Source organism: Tursiops truncatus, chromosome X (genome assembly GCF_011762595.2).
Source record: "Tursiops truncatus isolate mTurTru1 chromosome X, mTurTru1.mat.Y, whole genome shotgun sequence".
In the NCBI taxonomy this organism is placed as follows: Eukaryota; Metazoa; Chordata; class Mammalia; order Artiodactyla; family Delphinidae; genus Tursiops; species Tursiops truncatus.
Genome location: NC_047055.1, coordinates 20184833 through 20199746, shown reverse-complemented (window position 1 = coordinate 20199746; position 14914 = coordinate 20184833). Strand labels below are relative to the sequence as shown.

Below are 14914 nucleotides of genomic sequence, written 5' to 3'. Positions count from 1 at the left end.
TCTAGGAGACTGGAAATTTCCAGTGCCCCAGGCACACTCGGATTGGGGAAGCAGACTCCTAGCGGGAGCGGGGCAGCTAACCCGAGCTGAGGATGGAGCCGGCTTTGAGGCTTCGCTAGCCAGTTAGTGGCTCTGTGAATCTGAACAAGTGACTTGACCTCCCTGAGCCGGTCGTTCCATCTATAAATTGGGAACAATGATGACTTCCCTGTCCACCTTTCAGGGTTAGAGTGTGGCTTAGTGGGGATAATATTACCTCCCACCAGGGAGCGCGCACCATGGGCCAGGCACCGTGCCCAACACTTGACCTGCATCATCGCATTTGGTCCTGACCGCAGCGCTCAGAAGCAGCCAGCGTATCCTGCCCGCTGCGGAAATGGGGCTCATGGAGACACCGGCTTTCAGGCCTCACAGAGAAGTAAACGGTGGTGCTGGGAGTTGAACCCTGATCTGACTCCAGACTTCCCCCTCCACGGAAAGCCCTCTGTTAGTATAATTACTGTCAGATAGCATGGCATAGAAGGCAGCTCATAAGCAGTTTACTAAATTCTCTTAATTCTAGACCTTGCTGCAGAAAGGAAGTCTCCTCGGGCCCCAGGCAAGGGTTCAAGGGCTCAGCTGAAGGGCTTGCCGATGCTTCGCATGAGACAGGGTTCTGTGGCCCGCCATCTGTTTTTATAAACACAGCCACAGTGTTCATTTACATTTTGTCTAAGGCCACTTTTGCAAGACAATGGCTGACTTGAGTACTTAGGACAGAGACCTCACAGCCTGCAAAGTCGATTTACAGAAAAAGCTTGCTGATCCCTGATTTGAAGCATGCAAGGAAATGTCCTAGATGCAGCTCCGGCTTTTGAAGTCCAAGGCAGCAAGCCAGGGGAGTCCCTCTCTGAGCACTGGTCAGTATGTAGGAAAACTGGTTTTTCAAAGGAACCCTGGAGACATCTTCCATTTGGTGGGGGGGGGGCGGGGGTTCCAGAGAAACGCTGGCTGAGTCAGTAGCCCCTTCTAGGACCAGAAAAGAAGATGGTAAGTCTTCTCTGCCATTCCCTTTGGCAGTCAGCTGGTACAGGCCCACTCTGGTCAGAAATCTGGGGTTGAGAAATTTCAGCTGAATAACCTTCAGTCCTGAAAAATAGAATTCTATAAGCACCTCAGAATGGCTGCTTGGGTCAGCCAGGACTTGTGGGAGAATCTGAAACGTTAGGCATCTAAGTAGCTATGGCTCATTTTATACCAGGCCTGGGGTCCTGAAAAGCCTTGTGTGTGGCCTGAGTCTGTTTGCCTCCCTTATCTCTTTCATTTCAGGGGCTGCCTAATTTCTAGGTGGATTTGAAGCACTGTTGTTTTTCAGGTTCATCTGCCCACCCCACCCCCTAACCCTTCCAGGTCTTGGTCCAGAAGTAATCAGTGAACAAAAAGTGAACTCCTTTTTCTTTTTTCCCTCTGTATTTTCAAAAACAGCCCCCTAGGGGGCTTCCCTGGTGGCGCAGGGGTTGAGAGTCCGCCTGCCGATGCAGGGGACACGGGTTCGTGCCCCGGTCCGGGAATATCCCACATGTCGCGGAGCGGCTGGGCCCGTGAGCCATGGCCGCTGAGCCTGCACGTCCGGAGCTTGTGCTCCGCAACGGGAGAGGCCACAACAGTGAGAGGCCCGTGTACCGCAAAACAAAAACAACAACAAAAAAAACCACAGCCCCCTACTCTGATTCTATTGTATTTATTTGGTCAAGATATCTCCAGATGGTGGCAACCCATATGTCCTGCCTTCTTTTGGTTTGATGTCTAATTATCTTTACAGAAAGCCACCAGCTTTCCTTCCCCTCATCCTCTGCCCCAAGGAGGTCAGACTTGCCTCCACCCACTTGCATACCGTGACTACATATGCCTGGAGAACCCTGGTGGCAACTCCCCTTCCTTGTCCCCACATCTACTGTGCACCATCCTCCTGCCAACTTAACCAAAGGCAACTGGGTCTTCTGGGGCCGGTGTAAAGCTGGTGTCTCTGTGAGCCTTTCTCTGATCCCACCAGTCCACACCACGCCATCTATTTCCAGTGCACTTACTGGGATTTAAGTACATTTTGTACTTAAGTCTTCTCTCTAATTAGGGGACCTTCCATAGTACCATAGAAAGAGTTTACATTCTAGAATTCAAAGTCCAGATTTTAGATTCACTCACTGGCTGTGAGCCTTTGGGCAAGTTGCTTCAACTCTCTTAGCCTGTTTTCTCATTTGTAAAATGGGGATCTGTGTCGCTCAGTTGTTAGGATAATAAAATGAGTTGATATTTTTTAAAAAGAGCTCTGTAAACTGTTAAAGGGCTACACACTCACGGATCGGTATTAAGCTGCCCTGCCCTGCCTCCGCCCCCTTCTCCTTGGTTTCTTGTGAAATTAGAGCTTTGGGGGTGATTAGGGCCATAACGGACCAATCAGCATAAAGCCAGCCCACCCAAAACCTCCTTGCCTAAAACCAGTTCCTCTGACAACCAGTTTGCCTAAAAGTCAAAGTAGTAATTTTGAAAGAAGGCATTTTTGTACCAATTTTCCTAAGAGGCACTTCCAACACAATGTCATATTTTTAAATCACTATGTCACAATCTGCAACATTTTGTCAATGATAAGATTGTTGTGTAGCTTGTGGGCGGCATTTTCTATCTTATCTTTCATTGAGCAGTTTCATGACTTTTTAGCAAGTGTCTGAAGACCCTGTCTTCAAATCGTATATTTCTAGAACTGAATACTCGTCAGATCTGTAGAATTTCCCACAAGACTTAGCGAATGCACCTTTTGGATCACTCCTGTCTCCTTTCTGCTGGGTTATACTCTGAACCGTGTATACCTGTGTGCACCTAATGAGTCGATTAACCAAATTAGCATGTACGCAACGTTCCTTCCTGTTCTCCAAGATGTTGGCGTTTTGACAAGCGTGAAGAGGTGAGACAGATGGGGCAGAACTGCATCGAACTCCTTGCATTTTATTTCTCAGGCTATCTCGTGCATCAAGCAACTCTACTTTGTGAAACACATACGAAGTCATTACCAAATGTATTTATTGCAGGAAACAGAACATTTCTCAAGAACGGTAACTGGCTACAAAGTCCCGAGAGTGTTCAAAAGTAGATAAAAATAGAAGAAGACACACACCAAAGATATAAAACAATTTTTAGTAGAAATCCCACCTTTAATCAGAATGTTCTTAAATAAATTTTTTTAAAGATCCTTCAAAGGACACTGCAAAAAAAACCAAAATTAGGACACTCAGATGCCAAAACACTTAAAAGTGGACTGCATTTTATGTGAACTGGTCATTAAGCACAGGGATTCCTTTTGTGAGTTTGCGGCAAATTAGTTTGAAGCCATTGGACCTGGAACCGATTTAGGAGGCAGACACTTCCCTCCCTGCACATGAAGTTCATGGGCACGGGGCGGGGGGGGGGGGGGGGGGGGGGGGGGGCGGCCGGCCATGGATCTCAGCAGAGACGTGTGCCCTTCCTGAACGTGACCTCCAAGAGTAAGGGCGAATTGTCAGCTTTTAACTCTTTATTATAAAGACATATTTACACTGAACAATCTTTACAAACACAGTGAACACAATTAGGGGAAAGGGACGATTTCTTAATGAAAAGCGCCTTAATAACCTTGTATAAATTAGTAGAAGAATCATACACAACCACTTTAAATAAGACGGCCCCTCAGCACCTCCACTGCCCTGCGTCTCCAGACTTTCCCAGCCGTCCCTCTCCCGCTGCCCACAGCCCACCCACGCCCTTCCCCCTGGGCCGGGCAACCGATGCGACAGGAGATGCAGAAAGGAAGAGGGGGAAGAAGGCCCAGCCCCAGTGGGGACATCCGTGGCAGAAGAGGCTTTCTGGACACTGGCCAGACCCCACTCTGGGCTGAGGGGCGTTTGGGGGGGTGGCAGGTGCCCAGCCTGGCTCCCCAGGGTGGCCTTAAAGCAGCAGTAGCAGCAGCGTTAGCAGCAGTGGAGGGAAGGGGGAGGGGCGGGTAGGCAAACGTTGGGGTTGCTCTGGGACTCCGGGGGCCGTGACTCCCCCTGCCCCACACGTACATAGGTGGCCATCAGGCTCCTGTCTTCCCTTTTCTCCCTCCCACGAGGCCTTTGAGAAGAAAGCCTGCTGAGATCTACACTTCCTCCCATCTTTCCTTCCTTCCTTCCCCCCTCCCTTCCTTCCTTCTTTGTTTCCTTCTTCTTCTCCCCACTCCCTGCCTCCTCAGGGAAAGGCCACTGGGAGAAGAAGGTCCAGTCAACGTGAAGGGAAAGCCATTGAGTCCAATTGGTTAAGGCCACCTCCTGATTCCTGGTAGTCTTGGTGCCCGAGCTGCCCCTATGAAAATACCCAGGGTCTGGGAGTGCTGCAAGGAATTGGGGCAGCTGGCCAGTCATGGAACTTTCCAGGCCGGGTTGGGGAATGGACCAGAAGGGGCAGGCCAGGGAGGAGGGAACAGCTCCGTCCCACCATGGGGCAGTTCACAGCCGGCCCCCTCTCCCTTCCTGGCCACCCCCAGCCCCAACCCCGGGAAAAGGCACTTAATGGGTTTGGAAGACATCGTCAAGAAGAGGCCATCATCACGTGGGAGTTCGGAGACCTGGGCCCTCGTGCTGGCTCTGCAGTGGCACTGGGCAGGTCACCATCCCTCTCCGAGCCTCCGTTTCTGCAGGAGTTTGCATAAGGAGGTGGCGCTAAGTGAACTCCAAGTTCCTTTTGGCTCTGATCGTCTGTGATTCTTGGCAAAACCAATCATCCTAGTTGGCTTTTGCTCCTGGGAGGGTACAGAGCCACCTGAGGCGCATACCCTCCCCTCCTGAGTTGGAGCTTGAACCAACTGGGGGGGGCGGGGGCGGGGGTGAGTGGGAGGGACTGCTAGGCGGCACAGTGAGGCGAGAGAAGTGACAAAGTACTTCGCGGCCCCTCTCCTTCACCTCTTCCTCAACCGGGCCAAACATGGGGATGAGGAAGAGGCCACAGTAGCTATTCCTCCTCTTCTCCGCTGCTTCACTCCCCCTTCGCCAGATCGCCAAGCCCCCGTTCCCATGCCCCCAAGGCACCCTGTCTGCATCCCAATGACCCCGTCCCTCTCACTGGAGTCTCTCATTGCTCCGCTCTCTATGCCCCTCTGGAGGCCTGGGGGGGAAGTGCTGATGCGAAACCGTGGAATCTGCTGGAGCCCATTAAAGAAGGGCGGGTTCCACCCAGCCCCCAGGGCATACCTGAGGCAGGAAGGGCCGAGAGAAGGGTTCGATGTTAGGGTATTGGACACAAGAGGTAGGGACTAGAGCAGAGGGAGGGCTGCGGAGAGGAAGGACGGCCTTCCAGTGCAGGGTCTCCCAAGTCACGAGGGGGCACTGAATGGGTCCTTGCTAGGGGCAGGAGCACGCCAATCCATTCGGGGAGGCTGGTGGGGGAGAAGAGCCGGACCGTCAGCAGCTAGAACAGGGGCCAGATGAGGCGAACGGATGGGAGGGCTCCAGAGAAGCAGGCCGATCGACGGAGGGGTAGAGAGAATCACGGGGGGCGGACACGTGGTGGTCCCTTCAGTCCTAAAGAGGAAAAATGACCAGAGAGGGGTCATTGACGTGTCCTAGGTCAAAGGAACCGCCTGGGACAGGAGAGGAGACGGCCTTCACCCGCCCTCCCCACAAGCCTGAACCTAAAGCCCCAGGCTACTGAGTCGGTGCCACCCTGTCCCGGCGACAGGGGGAAGGACAGCAGGCCAGGCCTCAGGGGCAGGCTCAGGCCCTGCTCTCTCCTTCCCACATCTCCCGGCAGCTCTCTTCCCGTTCTCTGCTAGCGGCTACCCCCAAGGATCCCTGCCTTCCCTCCCGCCCCAGTGTGGTGAGGGTCCACACTGCACACCTGCACAGATACCCTGGGGCACCTCTCCCCAGCTCGTCAAGGCCCTCCAGAACACTCCAGCTGGGCCAGCCAGCCCAACCCTAGGCAGCAGCGTGGAGGGGAGCCAGCACCTAACTCCTGGGGAGCGTCAAGCCCCTCTCCGGCCTTGGTCTCCTGTCTAAACTGAAGGTGCTCTGTAAGCCCCGGTGTTATGCATGGGGCCGGCACTGCCTGGTGCAGGTGTCTGGCCAGCGGTAAGCAGCAGGGCCACCCGGCTTCCAGGCTGTTCCTCCCCTGCCCTTTCTGTGCCGCCCACTGACCAGAGGCTCAAGTACCTGCTTCAGAAAGGCATGGGGCCCTTATGGGAGAGGCGCGGCCGCTGGCGGCGGAACTTCCTCCGACCTCCCTGCCAGGGCCCTGGGCCGCTCCTCGGCCCTCTGGGCTGCACCAGGTGGCGGATGGTGCCTTCCTCCATCCCCTTCCCGTCAGAAGTCTGCAGCAGGGGCCCTGCAGGAAGGAGAAAGCCTGTCATCCCAAAGGCTGATGCAGATGGGCCAGGGCCCCAGAGGAGGGGCAGCCTCTTCATGAGGTGGCGCTCTCAGAGCTTTTGTTTTTCCTCTTCCAATCAGTGAACCGATGAACCACTTGCAATGTTTACACTGTCCTGGGGCAAACAGAGCCCACTACTCACATTTAGAAATTATACACCTGACTAGATGTCCTTTTGACAGTCCTATCATGTTTCTGATGGGCACAAACATGTTCTGTGCTCAGAACATCATCGGGGGGTGCAGCTTGGGGTATCATGCCTGCACTCAGGCTGGGGCACAGCAGACAATAACTTCCCACTGCACCCTTGTGACTGATACACTTAAAACATTTCAAACACACAATATTTCAATGAAAACAACTCCCCCCGTCACGTGCCTATCACCCAGATTCGACAGTTATCCAGATGGAGTTACATATGCTTTGGTTCTCCTGTTTCTTTCTTTGCAGAGATATTTTAAAGCAAATCTGGAACATGATGTCATTGTACATCCTTTGATACGCAGGTGACCCACTTTTGAGTACTAGAGCTCTCATAGCTCACCCCTGGGCATCTCATCAGTGTTTGGCCATCTTGGGGCTCACTTGTTCCTGTGGCCTCCCTGTGGGTGTGGCTGGGGGACTGTTTGCGGGGCGTGGGGGCGAATCTCTGACTCTGTGCCTTATGCTGGGATCTAGTCAGCCCGTGACCAGATTCAGAGGCCAAGAAATATTGTACAAATGAATGAGTAAACAAATGAGTGAACGTCACCTGAAGCAGCAAGTGCATCGGGAAGGGGGTGGGCTGCTAGTATTGCCCCCCCATTGCCCTACTCCTTTCACCTCTAGATCATACCCTCATCCTGTGCCTCATGCAAATTCCTTCCATTCCAATCCCAGCTGGCTCCTTTTCTGCTCTAGGGGGCTCTTCTCTACATCTGTCCACATCTGGCTTAGAGGAGAAGCCTCCTGATGCCAGACCAGGCCCTGCCAATAGAATCCAAGTGGCGCTGGGTGTTCCTGGGTGCGATGAGGGAAAGACACACGATGAGGCCCCAGCGGTACAGCAGGCATGAGAAGAGAGGCACAGTGCCCAGATGGGGAGGGTATCCTCTGCAAATGCTGAGACCCAGGACTGTGAGTGGTGGTGGCAGTCAGGGAGGGCGGGCTGTTGCGGGGAGGGGTCCCTAAGAGACAGGGGAGGCCCAGAGCCAGGATGAGGAACACGGCTGGTGGGCTCAGACTCTGGCCAGCGAGACGTCTGGACTCTAGGGCTGCAGAGAAGAGCTACCTAAGCTGACCGAGCTCTCAGCCACCTCTCATGGAGGCTGCAGTCCAGCCAGGTCAGGCGAGCTGGTGCTTCACAGACAAGCCAGCCGCCGGAGGCAAGCAGAGCAGGGAGATGCGATGGTGCTGGGCAGGAGGCAGACAGGCAGAGTGCTTGTGCGATGCCCGGGATGGGGCTGGTCTGCAGAAATACAGCTTCTGAGGCCAGTGATCATGAATTCCAGCCTCCCTCTCCCCACACCATCGGGTTTGCCTCCAGCTATATCCCTGTCTCTCGAAACCTGTTTCCATCCATCCAGGAGTCTCCACCACTAGCTCACAGTTTCCATATAACCACCCATTGGCTGCTCGCCCCCCAACCATACCCCTGGCGGCTCTTCCTTTCCTTCCTCCCTGCCTCCAGCATCCCCACGCTCCGGTTCCTTCCTTGGCTGTTTGACTCTTGTGATTCCTCCTCCACTTGCACACAGTTTCCAGGCATTTATCCTCCTCTTGGGCCAAACTCAGGCAAGGATTGTCCTTAGGGCCCTCCCTGCCCAGGCCCCTGGCGCCTGCTGCTGTCCACGCTCTCTCGCCCAGACACGCGCGCACACACTCTCTAGCCCTCCACCCTCCCTCCCAGAGAGAACATCACAGGCCCATTAGGACCCCTCTGTTTACCAGCCACCCTTCATGCTTCTTCTGGTCGGGGGTGGGTTACTGTGTCAGTTCCTCCCCTAAACCCATCACCTAATGTAAATTAAAACACGAGTTGTGTTTGCACTTTGGGGCAGTAGGTACGGACAGGGGCAAGGAGGCTGCTTTCGCCTGTCATAGGGCTACCCTCTGAGTGCTATCTGCAAAGGGGCTGCGCCGGGGAGGGAGAGGAGGGAAGCCCCTTCACTAAGCTCCCCACCGCAGCTGCTTCAGCTTCTGCCTTGTGTTTTGGAGGCCCCTCAAGGCTGTTCTGCCCTTTCAAGAGGACAGGAATGATACTGATGAGAAGTTGGTACCAGAGAAACTCTCAGGACGAAAAGGACTGTGCTGAGGGTGTGGCCAGGCAAAAGGAAGGCCCCTAAGGGCCTTGAAGGTATCAGTGAGGTCTTGGTTCTTGTGTTGCAGGGATGGCCAATGGCACAGGCTATGGCCCCAGGGGTAACAGCAGGCATGAGAAGAGAGGCACAGTGCCCAGATGGGGAGGGTATCCTCTGCAAATGCTGAGACCCAGGACTGTGAGTGGTGGTGGCAGTCAGGGAGGGCGGGCTGTTGGGGGGAGGGGTCCCTAAGAGACAGGGGAGGCCCAGAGCCAGGATGAGGAACACGGCTGGTGGGCTCAGACTCTGGTCAGCGGGACGTCTGGACTCTAGGGCTGCAGAGAAGAGCTACCTAAGCTGACCGAGCTCTCAGCCAGGCCCTGGAGAGCAGTCACCCAGAAGCCCCTGGCACCTTGCATCCCACTGGATGGGGGGGCTCACTCTCCTCCTTGTAGCCGGAAGTCTGCAGTTCCTCCCCCACCCTGATTCCATCATCCACCTGTTTCCTACTTTTGATTCTGAGTCTGGTTCACCCTAAGATAAGCTGACACCTGAAACCCTGGCTTTGTCCTGTCCAAAGGGACAAATCAGAGGCTTTTGATTCTCATCACTGCAGAGGTCCCGGCAGTGATACAAAAGAATTCCCCTGTAGAAACGGGCCATCCCCAGTGTACTTAAATATTTTCTCTAACGCATCTGCTACTTACGGGAAGGCTGGGGCAATCCCGCAAAGAGTCGCGAGCCTAGAGGGACCGAAGCGCCATCAGCAGTGAAGCCACAGCATCTCCACCGTGAAGCGCAGTCAGGGGTAAACAGGGCTTGCTTTTCACACAATCTAAACGCCAGCCCTGCCCGTTCACAAAGAGGTGCGTGCCGCTTCTCAGGAACACGGCATCCTCACTAGGAATGAAACATCTTTTTTTCTTCCCTCTTGCCGTCCGGCCTGTCTTGTGATTGCTTTAAAAGCCCATACAAGTGCCCTGGTGGCACTGGCCATGTCCCCTCCACTGCTCTGGGGTCCTGCATGTGTCTCCAGGATGAAGCGCCCCTCCTTTGTCTGCCCAGCCCAGTGCCCTGAGCCGTCTTCCCACGCCAGCCGTGCTGCTGTGGACACATCACGCCCTGGCAGCCTGGTCATCCGCTTCACCTGCATTAGTCCTTTGCCGCTGAGAGGCCTGACTCAGGTTACCTGGGTGCTTAGTTCTGAGGCATTGGGGATGGAGTGGAGATGCCCCCTCCCTGAGTGGGAGGGGTCCAGGAAGCTGTCCTCACGCTGTCATTGTGGCTGCAGGCCTCAGCTGGGGCCGGGGAAGGGCAGGAGGGGGACAAGGAAGGACACAGAGGTGCTCAGACAAAGACCAAGGGCTACTTGGCCCTGGTCCAGCAGCTCTCAGACTCAAGAGCAAAGTGTATCCCAGGTCAGGAGGCAGTGGAGGGGTCTGTGTGTGGTGGCGGGAGCGCATTCCAAGTCAGGACACGGCGCGTCATGAGGAAGCACGGATTTCAGGCCTGGAGCTGACCGGGGACTCTGGCTGGGGAGAGCATGCAAGTCCGGGCCAAGGGCAAGGTGGTTCCGAAAAGGTCCCTTGTTCTGAGCCAGGACAGGAGGCAGGAGGAGCAGGACATGTGTCCCCAGACCCACAGAGGTAGCCCCCTTGGCCCCAGGACAGGACGGGGGTGGGGTGGGGGGACGTGGCAGGGGGAGGTGGAGAGGCAGGGGGAGCTTTGGAAGTTTCCAGTGCTAGGCTTAAGCATAAATGTGAGGGCAACGAATTTACCCAGATCCGGCTGTGGAGCTAGGTGACCCAATGCAAAGGGTGAATGAAGCAGGGCGCGGTAGGGTCTGAGCCAGATGCGGCGTCCCCTCCCCTTGAAACCGGCTCCCCCTTTATCCGTAATGCCCCAACAGCTGGACCCTGCAAAGGTCTCCCCGTAGGCTCTGGGGGAGCCGCAAGTGTGCAGATCAGGTAGGCCCAGCTTCCTCTGGGATGCCCTCTCTGCACCACTGTTTGCCAGTGGTGGTGTCCCGTGGGTGTCTTATCTCGCCAACTGCCCTGGATGGCAGGCTCCAGGAGGGCAGGCCCGTGCGGTGTCCTTCATTCCTATCTTTGGCTCTCTTTCTGCCATCGCCTGCCTGACAGGAGTTTCTGAGGAAAAAGCCTGCTTCCTTCTTACCAGTGAGGTGGCTGAGCCAGGGCTCGGGCCTGAAGAGAGAGATCACTGGACAGCTAGCTAAAGGCAGGTAGTGCCAGACCCAGCCAGTGCGCCTTCCCAAGAAGCCGGGCAGGGCTCCCCGGGCCAGGGCAGTGCCAAAGGCAAGAGCGGAGAAAGGAGGTGACCTACAAAGAGAGGTGGAAGCCCCACCAGGCCCCTCAGAGGCTCCCGGGCTGCATCCTGTTCTGGAGGGTCTGGAACAAAGTACGGCCTTGGGCCCTTCCTCTAGGACACTTGCTGCCCTGCTCTCTCCTTTCCCCTGCTCCCACCTCCCCATAAGTCCAAGCCTGGCACTGGCATTAGTCCACCTGGTCTTGGCCTTCCTATTCTGTGTTGCCAGGCCGGCAGCAGTGACAGTCAGATCACAGGACTGTGGCAGCTGGAGGTGGGAGCTGGCAGCCACAGGAGACACTGACGCACAGAGGACAGGGAGCCCGGACTGGGACTGCTGGGATGTGGGTGGGGACCAGGCTTGGGGAGGGCAAGGGAGCACCAGTCAGTGCCAAGTATGCCAGGTGGGGGTGTGGTGCAGGTGAGGGCCAGCTGCATGGAGGTATCGGGTCAGGCGCTGTTTCCTGGTTTGATGCCTGGAGACAAGGGGACTGAGGTGAAGCATGACCATGCCTGGGTCAGAGGGGGGACCGGAGCCAGGATCTCAAAGAACGAAGTCCCTGGGGTGGGGCGCAGGCCTCTGGGAGAGCCTTCTGTGTGGGAGCAGGAGAGCAGACCAGACAGGACTTGGGGGTGAGGGAGGAGGCCAGCCTGACCTGGCCCTGCCCGGCCCAGCCCGGGGGAGGCTGCCTCTGCTCACTTGCAGGCTGAAAGGAACCACAGCTGGGCTCCACGCCGCCTCCCCCGCGGCGCGCTCCTGCCTATGCAACAAGTGTCACGTCTGCATCTTGGCACATCATCATCCCCCAGTGGCCCGCGCCCCCGGACCGGCCGGCGGCCCCTAACTTTCCACGCAGGAGCCCAACCCACCGGCCTCAGGTCAGTTCCCTCCAAGGATCCACGAGGGGAGCGGGACGTGCCCCCCCATACCCTCCACCACGTGGGGAGCGGGGCGCGGGACACGGAGCGCACGCCTGCGGCCCTGAGCTCCTCGGACTGCGAGGGGCGGCCGGGAGGGGCCAGGCGCCGGAAGGTGATGCCCCAGGCCGAGCCGAGCCGAGCACCCCGCAGGGAGCGATGCCCGCGGCCGGCGGGTCCCTGGCCCCGGGCGCCCTGTCCGTCGGCGGCCCGGCGCGTGGCGGCTTCTGCACGGCTCGCGCCCGGCTCCCGGGAGGCGGAGAGAGCGCGATCTTCTGGGCGGAGGGCGGGGAGCGCGCGGGCTGCAGCCCTGGAGAGCGGCGAGGGGGCCGCGGGCGAGCGGGAGGGCGCGCACTCACCTCCACACACCGCGCTCAAGGAGAGCCAGAGCAGCAGGAGCGCCTGCACGCAGAGCCGCAGATTCATGCTGCTCCTCTGGCCGCCGCCGCCGCCGCCGCGCGGCCCTGGCCAGGGGGCGGGGGCGGGGGCGGAGAGGCCGGAGGCCGAGGGAGGCGCGAGTCGCGGCTCGTGCGTGCGGGCGCGAAGCTCGCGTGGCTCCCGGGCCGCGAGACGGTACGCCCCGAGCCGCGCCGCGGGCTGGCCGGCCGCCGCCTCCTCTCTCCTGCAGCCTCCTCTCTCCCGCCGCGGGGCAGCGCCGCCCAGCTGGCCTCGGCGGCTCCGGGGGCGGCGGCGAGCTCGTTCCAAGTGGCTGGCGGCTCGGCTGCGGCTCCAACGGCCCGTGGCTCAGACTGCCAGCGGGAATGCGCCCCGCTCACTCCAGGGGCTGCATTTTGTAGCCTGTGGCTTGGCCGCGAGCCCACTTGGTCATGTGGTCATCGGGAGGGCTGGAGGGGGGGCCGGGAAGAGGGAGAGGGAGCAAGCCTCCCGCACCGCCCCCCTCCCGGCACGCACTGGGCAGCCGCAGCCAGGGCGCGAGAGGGAACCTCGAGGTGGTCCACAACAAAGGCTGCGAGGCCACTCTGACAGCCCACAAGCGCTCCCCGGACAATGCCCGCCTGGCCGGGGGCCAGAGGGTTTTGGAGACCTGAAGGATTTCAAACACAGGAAGCATTTGGGGCGGTGGAGGGGCACACTTAACCCTTTGTCGCCACGCTTCCTTAACAGCTGTCAAGAAACCTGGGCGCTGCCCCCACTCACCCCCGCTACGTCTGACCCGGTCCTTCCCCACCGCCGCTCCGCAGCCGCAAGGACTTAGCCGAGACCCTCACACATTGGCCCTCCTCTCTCCTCTGCATCTTCAGCTGGGTTTGAACTGTGCCCAGCGCCCCCATTTCTCCTACCATCCCCCAGGAGGCACCCTCTACCTGGAATGCCCCCACCCCACCCCATCCTTCCACAGACCTCTTCATTCTTACAGCAGCACCTCCAATCCCATCTCATCCAGAAGACTTGCCAGGATAACAATAATCCAGGAGAGGCTGCTCCTGGGTTCCTCCTCGCTGTCGGGACATGCAGCAGCTCCTATAGCATCCCCTCTCTTGTTCCCCATCATCACGACAAGGGACCATTTACCCAACTCCAAACAGTCTAGGCTGGATTCATTTTTGCATGTACTTGGGATTCCCCTCTGAAAGTGGGTCCTGAAGTTGTTTGCCTTCCCAGACTAGGCTGTCAGCTCCTACAGCCTGGGAGCTCCCAAGAGAAGGAGCTGCCTCTTTCACCGCACGGGGAAGCCCCTAAGATAGGACCTTGTCTCTCATTCTTCTGCCTCTCTCCAAAGTCCCCAATATCGGGCTCTGCACATAGGTGGCACTCAACACATGTTAAAAGACTGAATTGAAAGGTGTTTCCACATTTCAGCCAGCCAGGCAGTTTGCTTGAAGTGCGAGTCCAGATTTACACAAAAAATTTTACATTGGACAGTGTGTGTGTACCATTAAAGATGTGAGAGCCCACAGTAGACTTAACATGTTTTTGAAATGTTACAGCAATCCAGCATATGCACAATTTTTTATCAGTCTCCATAGCAGGGATCTCTGCTTTGTTCACAGCTGTATCCCCAGAACTAGAGGAATGTCTGGGGCATGGTTGGTGCTCCCGACATAATTCTGAATATATAAATGCAATTTTCAAAACCATTCCTATTGCCTACATCAAGGTAGTGGGAAGGGGATAAGATAGGGTTCTTGTTCATAGCCTATGTCCGCATTAGCCCCAGTCCAGTAGGAAAAAGGCAGTGGCATGGAAGGCAGAGCATCTCTCTTCACCCGTGAGGCCCAGGCGGTGAGCAGTGGGCATTAGTAGCATGAGATCATTCCCCCTCTGCTGCCCCCTGGAAGGAGTCTTCCACCCAGGAGGAGAAACACCGGACCTCTAGTCTCCACCCTCACCTGCCTCAGGGCCTTGCTGTTGTCACCTAAGTTTGCTGCATCTCCTGGGCATGATGATCTCCGTGCTACCCCCTCCAGGGTTGTTATGGGATTGAATGAGATAATGTATCTGAAGGCACTGTGTAAATAAGGTATCAACCCTTGAGGGGTGGTTTTTAGGAACCATGATCCTCCACTCCCTGACTGAACAAGCCCATACATTTGCAAACGAGCGCCCCCATAAGTAGGTTCCTAGAAGCGTTCATATTTAATCGCTCCTTTACCAGGCTGTGTATAGGCTATTTGCTAAGTGGTTTAAGGGCTGCCCTTTCCAGTATGACTGATACTAACAACATTTAAAATAAAATGAAAACTTCATTTCCTCTGCTGCACTGGCCATATTTCAATTGCTCAGTAGCCACCTGCAGCTAGGGGCCACTGAATTGGACAGCACAGAATAGAACCTTTCAATTATTGCACTAAGTTCTATTGGACAATGCTGGGGGAGAGCACCCCAGTCATTCTTTTTTCTGTAATTCTTTTTCCCACCTTGCTTAGTTTTCAAAATGTGCAAGGGAACAACATACAAAGGCAAACCCAATACAAATTTAAGACAAGCAACTCTTTTTTGTTTTTTTGTGGTACGCGGGGCTC

The 14914-nt window shown here is 56.4% G+C and overlaps 1 protein-coding gene across 1 annotated transcript; it reads right to left on the bottom strand.

The window, feature by feature from the left end:
• Window positions 1-3013: 3013 nt before the first annotated feature.
• APLN (apelin) lies at window positions 3014-12676 on the bottom strand. Its single transcript, XM_033849745.2, has 3 exons — window positions 12290-12676; window positions 6195-6366; window positions 3014-5564 (listed from the first exon to the last, which is right to left on the bottom strand). Exons 1-2 carry the CDS (start codon window positions 12354-12356, stop codon window positions 6200-6202), a joined length of 234 nt encoding a protein of 77 aa, XP_033705636.1. The 5' UTR covers window positions 12357-12676; the 3' UTR covers window positions 3014-5564; window positions 6195-6199.
• Between the last annotated feature and the right edge of the window lie 2238 nt (window positions 12677-14914).

Coding starts and splice junctions, on each gene's coding strand:
- APLN (XM_033849745.2), bottom strand. CDS start 12,356: ATGAATCTGCGGCTCTGCGTGCAGGCGCTCCTGCTGCTCTGGCTCTCC. Junction 6,367..12,289: donor CTTGAGCGCGGTGTGTGGAG/GTGAGTGCGCGC, acceptor TCCTTCCTGCAG/GGCCCCTGCTGCAGACTTCT.